At 40.8% G+C, this 10,256-nt stretch overlaps 1 protein-coding gene across 1 annotated transcript; it reads left to right on the top strand.

Moving 5' to 3' along the window:
• Positions 1-9,349: 9,349 nt before the first annotated feature.
• LOC133242707 (ferritin light chain-like) lies at positions 9,350-10,019 on the top strand. Its single transcript, XM_061408846.1, has 2 exons — positions 9,350-9,601; positions 9,855-10,019. Exons 1-2 carry the CDS (start codon positions 9,350-9,352, stop codon positions 10,017-10,019), a joined length of 417 nt encoding a protein of 138 aa, XP_061264830.1.
• The last annotated feature ends 237 nt before the right edge of the window (positions 10,020-10,256 follow it).

Below are 10,256 nucleotides of genomic sequence, written 5' to 3'. Positions count from 1 at the left end.
AAAAAATTACCCAGACTTCCTGTCCTAAACTTATTTTGGGTTTGTTATTCAATTCCACTTAAAAAATGTTAAAGTGGAAATCAATAATGTACCAATTTGACAAGGTTCTTCCATCTTTAGGAACAAGAAAAACTTAATAAATTGTTAGCATTAACCAGAAAAGGAAATGCGTGCATGCATGCACTGCTCAGTCACGCCTGACTGTGAACCATGAATTGTAGCCCACCAGTCTCCTCTGTCCATGGAATTTTCCAGTCAAGAATACTGGAGTGGGTTGTCATATCCTACTCCAAGGGATCTGCCCAACCCAGAAATCGAACCTGTGTCTCTTGTATCTCCTGCACTAGCAAGCAAATTCTTTACACTGTTCTAATATTTTGGCCAATTGATGTGAACAATTGACTCATTGGAAAAGACTGATGCTGGAAAAGATTGAAGGCAAAAGGAGAAGGGGGTGGCAGAGGATGAGATGGTTAGATAGTATCACTGATTCAATGGACATGAATTTGAGCAAACTCCAGGAGACACTGTTCATGGGGTTCTCAGTATCTCAGAATCAAGGTAAATTGGAAGTGGTCAAACAGGAAATGGCAAGAGTGAACATTGACATTTTAGGAATCAGTGAACTAAAATGTATTGGAATGGGTGAATTTAATTCAGATACCATTATATCTACTACTGTGGGCAAGAATCCCTTAGACGAAATGGAGTAGCCCTCATAGTCAACAAAAGAGTCCAAAATGCAGTACTTGGGTGCAACCTCAAAAACGACACAATGACCTCTGTTCGTTTCCAAGGGAAGCCATTCAATATCACAGTAATCCAAGTCTATGCCCCAACCAGTAATGCTGAAGAAGCTGAAGTTTAACAATTCTATGAAGACCTATAAGACCTTCTAGAAGTAACACCCAAAAACAATGTCCTTTTCATCATAGACCACTGGAATGTAAAAGTTGGAAGTCAAGAGATACCTGGAGTAACAGGCAATTTTGGCCTTGGAGTACAAAATGAAGCAGGGCAAAGGCTAATAGAGTTTTTCCAAGAGAATGCATTGGTCATAGCAAACACCCTCTTCCAACAACACAAGAGAAGATTCTACACATGGACATCACCAGATGGTTAATATCAAAATCAGATTGATTATCTTCTTTGCAGCCGAAGATGGAGAAGCTCTATATAGTCAGCAAAAAACACAAGACCAGGAGCTGACTGTGGCTCAGATCATGAACTCCTTATTACAAAATTAAGACTTAAATTGAAGAAAGGAGGGAAAACCACTAGACTATTCAGGTATGACCTAAATCAAATCCCTTACGATTACATAGTGGAAATGACAAATAGATTCAAGGCATTAGATATGATAGACAGAGTTCCTGAAGAACTATGCACAGAGGTTCATGACACTGTACATGAGGCAGTGATCAAGACCATCCCCAAGAAATAGAAATGCAAAAAGGCAAAATGGTTGTCTGAGGAGGCCTTACAAATAGCTGAGAAAAGAAGAGAAGCTAAAGGCAAAGGAGAAAGGGAAAGATATACCCATTTGAATGCAGTGTTCCAAAGAATAGCAAGGAGAGATAAGAAAGCCTTCCTCAGCGATCAGTGCAAAGAAATAGAGGAAAACAATAGAATGGGAAAGACTAGAGATCTCTTCAAGAAAATTAGAGCTACCAAGGAAACATTTCATGCAAAGATGAGCACAATAAAGGACAGAAATGGAATGGACCTAACAGAAGCAGAAGATATTAAGAAGAGGTGGCAACAATACACAGAATAACTATACAAAAAAGATCTTCATGACCCAGATAACCATAATGGTGTGATCACTCACTTAGAGCCAGACATCCTGGAATGCGAAGTCAAGTGGGCCTTAGGAAGCGTCACTAATAACAAAGCTAGAGGAAGTGATGGAATTCCAGTTGAGCTATTTCAAATCCTAAAAGATGATGCTGTGAAAGTGCTGCAGTCAATATGCCAGCAAATTTGGAAAACTCAGCAGTGGCCACAGGATATTGGAAAAGGTCAGTTTTCAGTCCAATCCCAAAGGCAATGCCAGAGAATGTTCAAACTATTGCACAACTGCACTCTTCTCACACACTAGCAAAGTAATGCTCAAAATTCTCCAAGCCAGGCTTCAACAGTACATGAACCGTGAACTTCCATATGTTCAAGTTGGATTTAGAAAAGACAGAGGAATCAGAGTTCAAATTGCCAACATCCACTGGATTATCATAAAAGCAAGAGAGTTCCAGAAAAACATCTGCTTTATTGACTACGCCAAAGCCTTTGACTATGTGGATCACAACAAACTGTGGAAAATTCTTCAAGAGATGGGAATACCAGACCACCTGACCTGCCTCCTGAGAAATGTGTATGCAGGTCAAGAAGCATCAGTTAGAACTGGACATGGAACAACAGACTGGTTCCAAATAGGGAAAGGAGTACATCAAGGCTGTATGTTGTCACCCTGCTTATTTAACTTATATGCAGAGTATATCATGAGAAATGCCAGGCTGGATGAAGCACAAGCTGGAATCAAGACTGCCAGGAGAAATATTAATAACCTCAGATATGCAGATGACAACACCCTTATGGCAGAAAGCAAAGAGGAACTAAAGAGCCTCTTGATGAAAGTGAAACAGGAGAGTGAAAAAGCTGGCTTAAACTCAACATTGAGAAAATTAAGATCATGGCATCTGATCCAATCACCTCATGGCAAATAGATGAGGATACAATGGAAACAGTGACAGACTATTTTTTTGGGCTCCAAAATCACTGTAGATGGTGATTGCAGCCATGAAATTAAAAGACGCTTACTCCTTGGAAGAAAAGTTATGACCAACCTGGACAGCATATTAAAAAGCAGAGACATTACTTTGCCAACAATGGTCTGTCTAATTAAAGCTATGGTTTTTCTAGTGGTCATGTATGGATGTGAGAGTTGGACCATAAAGAAAGCTGAGCACTGAAGAATTGATGCTTTTGAACTATGGTGTTGGAGAAGACTCTTAAGAGTCCCTTGGACTGCAAGGAGACCCAACCAGTCAATCCTAAAGGAAATCAGTCCTGAATTTTCATTGGAAGGACTGATGCTGAAGCTGAAACTCCAATACTTTGGCCACATGATGTGAAGAACTGACTCATTGGAATAGATCCTGATGCTGGGTATGATTGAACGCAGGAGAAGGGGATGACAGAGGATGAGATGGTTGGATGACATCACTGACTAGATGGACATGAGTTTGATTAAGCTCTGGGAGTTGGTGATGGACAGGAAAGCCTGGTGTGATACAGTCCATGGGGTCACAAAGAGTTGGATTTTAGCCACTGAACAACAATCAAAAAAGACTGACTATATAATTTGTCCAAAGTTCAATGGAATAGCTTGACTAGGACATGCTGGGAAGAGATGTTTCATGGAAGAAAATAGTGATCTAATTTTAGATAAATTATTAAAGGCATACTTTGAGCTCCCGCTTGATTAAGTTTAAGAAAGAGGAAGACCACCAAGGGCCAGTACAAGTAGAGGAAAGCAGCATCATAAATTGAGTCCAAATTTCTGGAAGGGAATTTGGCTATTTATATATATATATATATATATATATATGTCAAAAGATGTCATAAAAGATGACCTCATTGACCAAGACTTATATTTCTTAGAATTTATCTTAAGAAAATAAAGGAATGATGTAATAAACTTACACTATTCTTTTTATCACTTTAAATAATTTTATTATTGCACATTAATTATTCTGTCTTTAAAATTAGAGAAAATTAGAAATGATGAAAATGCTTATGAGTGAAGAATTGTTTAATTAAATGGTCTTTCTTCTCCTACTCTCACCCTCTCCAGTCTATTTCGAGCACAGCAACCAGCATCATCTTATAATTAAAATGCAATGACTTGAATGCTTGACTTACTGTAGCAATTGTTTTGCAAAAGACACAAATATTGGATGATAATGTTGTAAATCTGAAACTAATATAATGTTATATGTCAATTATACCTCAACACCAACAACATTTTAGTGCAGTGACAGTGGCCACATCACTCCTGTCCTCAAAACATTCCGAAGGTTTCCCTCAGTCAGGGTCAAAGCCTAATCTTTATCCTGTTCTAGTGCATACCTTGCATGGTCTCGAGTTGCCACTTAAGTGGCTCTTCCCTGAACAAGTGTTTGTGCCCCAAGTAACCTTTCATCTTCACTTTAGACACTGAAGAATCTAAAATCTTAGCTCCCTTGTGAAGGACATTCATTTGATATTTGCCTTAACATACACTCTCACACATAGATTTTAAAAAAAAAATGTTTTCTCCAGAACTGTAATTATGTTAGATACTGAGCAGAAAACTGTTTTTCCCAATCATTATCAAGTGACTATCATCTTTCATCTGGACTATTGCTAAACTGCCCACTTTATTATTATTAATAATTCTGCATATTTAATTTGTTCTCCTCACTGCATTCTTTTTTTCTAAAAAATAGTCATAATTTTCCCATGTTTAAAATCTACCAATGCCTTCCCATTTCTCTGCAAATGAAGATCCAAATTCCTGATGGTCAAGAGTTTTGTTTTGGGTTTTTGTTTGTTTGTTTGTTTTACACTGCAAATGCAAGAGCTCAGGTCCTCGACCAGGGATTGAACCTTTACGCCCCCTGCGGTGGAAGGGCAGAGCCAGACTTCACTGGATCACCAGGGAAGTCCCCTGATGGTCAAGGTTCAAAAACAGTGCCATACAATGGAAATCTATTGGGAACCATGTATTGAATTTTAAATTTTATAGCAGCCATGTATTTTCGGAAAGTTTAAACATGGTAAAAATAATTTTAATACTACAGTCAATTTTAGTCAGTCTATCTAAAATATGATCATCTCAATATGTAATCAACAATTCAAGTATAATTGTTACCACTATAAAAATATAGTTATGTGAGGTGATGAATGTGTTAATGAACCTTATTGTGGTAATAATTTTGACACATATACATGTTTCAAATCATTGCACTGTACACCTTAAATTTACATGATGTTATTTATCAGTTATATTTCAAAGCCAAGGAAAACATTAAAAAAATATTGAAATATATTACATTCAGGTTTTCATACTAAGTGTTTGAAGTCCAACGTGTATTTTACTCTACAGTGCATCTCAAATTGGACAAGCCATATTTCACATGCTCCACAGCCTCAAGTGGCTAGGGGCTGCAATACTGGACAATGGAGCTCTACCAGATCAACACTGTGCCAGGGTTTCCCTGGTGGCTCAGATGGTAAAGAATCTGCCTGCAATTCAAGAGACCTGGGTTCGATCCCTGGGTCAGGAAGGTCCCCTGGAGAAAGGAATGGCTACCCACTCCAGTATTCTCGCCTGGAGAATTCCATGGACAGAGGAGCCTGGCAGGTTATAGTCCATGAGGCTGCAAAGAGTCAGACAATACTGAGCGACCAACACACTCAGTCTTCTCAGGCTGTGGACCCATTTAACCTTCAGGTCCTCAAAATCCAATTCTTTGAATTTTCCTAGTCCTTTATACATATTAAGTTTTCATACAACAAAAATTTTGAAAGAACACAACCAAACTTTTTTTAATGGCCATAAGATTTGAATGACATTTCACCAATGGAAATACACAAATGGCCAATAAGCAAATGAAAGCTACTCAACAGTCATTAGGAAAATTCAAATTAAAATCAAGATGAGATACCACTTCACATCCACTAGAATGATTATAACTAAAAAATAGACAATAACAAGTATAGACAAGAACGTGAAGAAGCTGGGACTTTCATATACTGCTGATAGGATTGTACAATGTTGTGCTTGCTTTCGGAAATAGTCTGACAGTACCTTAAAATGCTGAATATAGTTATCATAAGACCCTACAATTCCACTTCCAAGTATTTACCTAAGAGACGTAAATGAAGATGTATGTCTACACAAGACAAATGTCCATACAGACATAGAAATAACCTGTTAAGTCAGAAATTAGGCACAAGCAAGAGGGGTGGCCTAGCCGAAAAGGATGCAAGCTGATCTCTAGACTCCATCCCAGACATGCCCAGGAGAGCTCACAGATATGCTGCAAAAACAACCAGAGATTTTTCCAGCTCCTGCACAAGCACCATAAGCACACAGTGGATACAAACTAACCACAGGGGCTTCTCCAACTCCAGCACATGTGCCTGTGATGCACAGCTGTGTCCTCAAGTAACCTTAGGCAGCTAGGAGCCGGTTCAGTTCAGTCACTCAGTCGTGTCAGACTCGGCGACCCCATGAATCGCAGCACACCAGACCTCCCTGTCCATCACCAACTCCCGGAGTTCACTCAAACTCATGTCCATCGAGTCAGTGATGCCATCCAGCCATCTCATCCTCTTTCGTCCCCTTCTCCTCCTGCCCCCAATCCCTCCCAGCATCAGAGTCTTTTCCAGTGAGTCAACTCTTCCCATGAGGTGGCCAAAGTATTGGAGTTTCAGCTTTAGCATCATTCCTTCCAAAGAACACCCAGGACTGATCTCCTTTAGAATGGACTGGTTGGATCTCCTTGCAGTCCAAGGGACTCTCAAGAGTCTTCTCCAACACCACAGTTCAAAAGCATCAATTCTTTGGCGCTCAGTCTTCTTCACAGTCCAACTCTCATATCTATACATGATGACCACAGGAAAAATCATAGCCTTGACTAGACGAACCTTTGTTGGCAAAGTAATGTCTCTGCTTTTGAATATGCTATCTAGGTTGGTCATAACTTTCCAAGGAGTAAGCATCTTTTAATTTCATGGCTGCAGTCACCATCTGCAGTGATTTTGGAGCTCCCCAAAATAAAGTCTGACACTGTTTCCACTGCTTCCCCATCTATTTCCCATGAAGTGATGGGACCAGATGCCATGATCTTAGTTTACTGAATGTTGAGCTTTAAGCCAACTTTTTCACTCTCCTCTTTCACTTTGATCAAGAGGCTCTTTAGTTCCTCTTCACTTTCTGCCATAAGGGTGGTCTTATCTGCATATCTGAGGTTATTGATATTTCTCCTGGCAATCTGGATTCCAGCTTGTGCTTCTTCCAGTCCAGCATTTCTTATGACGTACTCTGCATATAAGTTAAATAAGCAGGGTGACAATATACAGACCTGATGTACTCCTTTTCCTATTTGGAACCTGTCTGTTGTTCCATGTCCAGTTTTAACTGTTGCTTCCTGACCTGCATATAGGTTTTTCAAGAGGCAGGTCAGGTGGTCTGGTATTCCCATCTCTTTCAGAATTTTCCACAGTTTATTGTGATCCACACAGTCAAAGGCTTTGGCATAGTCAATAAAGCAGAAATAGATGTTTTTCTGGAACTCTCTTGCTTTTTCCATGATCCAGCGGATGTTGGCAATTTGATCTCTGGTTCCTCTGCCTTTTCTAAAACCAGCTTGAACATCTGAAGTTCACGGTTCATGTACTGCTGAAGCCTGGCTTGGAGAATTTTGAGCATTACTTTACTAGCGTGTGAGATGAGTGCAATTGTGTGGTGGTTTGAGCATTCTTTGGCATTGCCTTTCTTTGGGATTGGAATGAAAACTGACCTTTTCCAGTCCTGTGGCCACTGCTGAGTTTTCCAAATTTGCTGGCATATTGAGTGCAGCACTTTCACAGCATCATCTTTTAGGATTTGAAATAGCTCAATGGGAATTCCATTACCTCCACTAGCTTTGTTCATAGTGATGCTTTTAAGGCCCACTTGACTTCACATTCCAGGATGTCTGGCTCTAGGTAAGTGATCACACCATCGTGATTATCTTGGTTGTGAAGGTCTTTTTTGTACAGTTCTTCTGTGTATTGTTGCCACCCCTTAATATCTTCTGCTTCTGTTTGGTCCATACCATTTCTGTCCTTTATCAAGGGCATCTTTGCATGACATGTTCCCTTGGTATCTCTAATTTTCTTGAAGAGATCTCTCATCTTTCCCATTCTGTAGGGTTCATAAATATTCTATACATACATATATCTGATTATAACAGACTGAATTATGGAAAAGACATGTGCAATAGAGCCTCTTGTTATGTAACTTGCAACTGTCAATCAAAATGCTCAGTCCACACCCACATAAATGAAAATGTAAAAACTCTATTTTGCATGTGCCCAGACACACACCCTTCCCTGATTGGCTTTGAGTGTATGCTGATTTGCATTTTACACAGGGCAGAACCAAGAGAGGAAGACAGGAAGTATAAAAAGGAAAGCCAAGACCTACTCACATGTCTTGGGAGTGCTTGTTTAACAGAAGACTTGTTCACTAGGACTGTAACCAGTTGTTTTTTTTTAATCACTGCAATTATGACATATGAGTTGAGATGTCCTGTCAGAGCTATAATTAGTCTGTCATTCAAGGCTTCATAAGACAAGAGAGATGGGAATAAACTAACCTGACAAACCCTAAAGGTCCGTCAACAAGTAAAAAGGTAAAGTATTTTGTGTGTGTGCATGTGTGCATGTGTATGTGTGCTTAGTTCCTTTAGTGGAGTCCAATACTTTGTGACCCCTCCCCCCAGGCTATAACCTGGGTTACCATTTGCTTACTCCAGGGATTGTTTGCAACTCAGGAATCAAATCTGAGTCTTATTTCCCCTGCACTGGTATATGGAATTTTTACCACTATATTAGTCTCTTACATCTCCAGTATATTGGCAGGCTACATACAGTCCATGGGGTCCCAAGAGTTGGACACGACCTAGTGACTAAACCACCACACAGAGATAGAGAGTAAATAAATAGTTGCCTAGGGGGCATGAGGATGGAGAATGACTGCAAATAGGCACAGGGACTTTTTGGGAATAAGGGAACCGTTCTAAAACTGGGTCATGGTGATGGTGGCACAATTCTATAAAATTATTAAAAATCAGGTGGTGCTAGTGGTAAAGAACCAGCCTGCCAACGCAGGAGATGTTAGAAATGTGGGTTTGATCCCTGGATTGGAGACGATCCCCTGGAGGAGGGCGTGGCAACCCACTCCAGTATTCTTGCCTGGAGAATCCCATGGACAGAGGAACCTGGTGGGCTCAGTGCATAGGGTCACACAGAGTCGGACATGACTGAAGCAATTCAGCACACATAAAATGAGTGAATTTTATGACATAAAATATTTATCTCAATAAAATTATTTTAAGTAAAATACTCACAAGAAATTAAAAAATAAATCTGAGGTAGTGCATTGGGCAGTCCTGAGGCTCTGTCTCTTGCTTCCACAGTGTTTGAATGGAATAGATGCAAGGATGCCCCTTCCTCCAACGCCTGTCCACCCTCCAATATCCTGGGCCTCCAGACCAGCCAACACCTTCTTTTGAGCTTAGCTCCTTACTGATCAACCATGAGCTCCCAGACTCATCAGAATGATGCCACCCAGGTAGAGGCTGCTGTCAACTGCCCAGTCAACATGTATCTGCACGCCTCCTACACCCACCTTTCTGGGCTTATTTCCACCACGATGGCTCTGGAGTGCATGGGCCACCTTCTCAAGGAATTTGAAACAGGCTGGAAACTGGTCCCTGGGGCCCTTTGCTGCAGTGCTTCCACCTGGACAAACCTCTCCTCTTCTGGAGCAACGAAATACAAAGAAACTGTAAGGAACTAAAAATAACTGCATACATGTATAGTTGGGACAAATTATGAACAATAAGAAAAAAGACTAAAAACCCAACTGCTACTTCTCAAGAATTGGAAGCAAAAGCAGGGTGTTGGCCCTGTACTCAGCATCCCTGGACCTATCCCTACCCTCATTCCATTTGAGAGGCCAGCTCACTCCCCCATTAGGGAGCCAGTAAGGCAACCTGTTACTAGTTTTCACTCCCTCATGCTTAACCCTAACCCAAAAGGAGCAGGGTAAAACCCAGGATGCTGTGGAAGCCATCGAGCTCAGGGAAAAGCACCCAAAATCGGCCTTCATGGACCTGCAGGCCCGGGGCTCTGCCAGCGCAATCCCCACCTTCTCGACTTCCCTGACAGCAGGAAGACCCCCTGGTGTCAGGGCTTCTGCCTGAAGCCCCTTTCTACAGCCACTAGGCAGCTTGTTAACCACCTGGAGACTTCCCCTAAGCCTTGCACCAAGTGGAAACAATAAAGATTTTTGTAGCAAAACAAAAAAAACCACTTGAATGTTTACATCCTGTTGTAACATTTTCATACCTTTTATAGTCCCAGCCTCCTCCCAACAGATCCTAAGTTGCAGGCAGGGAAGAACCATTCATGCCTTGCTCCTGGTTGTAGCCCCACCATCC

The sequence above is a fragment of the Bos javanicus genome, chromosome X, assembly GCF_032452875.1.
Source record: "Bos javanicus breed banteng chromosome X, ARS-OSU_banteng_1.0, whole genome shotgun sequence".
In the NCBI taxonomy this organism is placed as follows: domain Eukaryota; kingdom Metazoa; phylum Chordata; class Mammalia; order Artiodactyla; family Bovidae; genus Bos; species Bos javanicus.
Note: the sequence above shows the minus strand (reverse complement) of the source record. Positions and strands in the feature narration are given on the sequence as shown.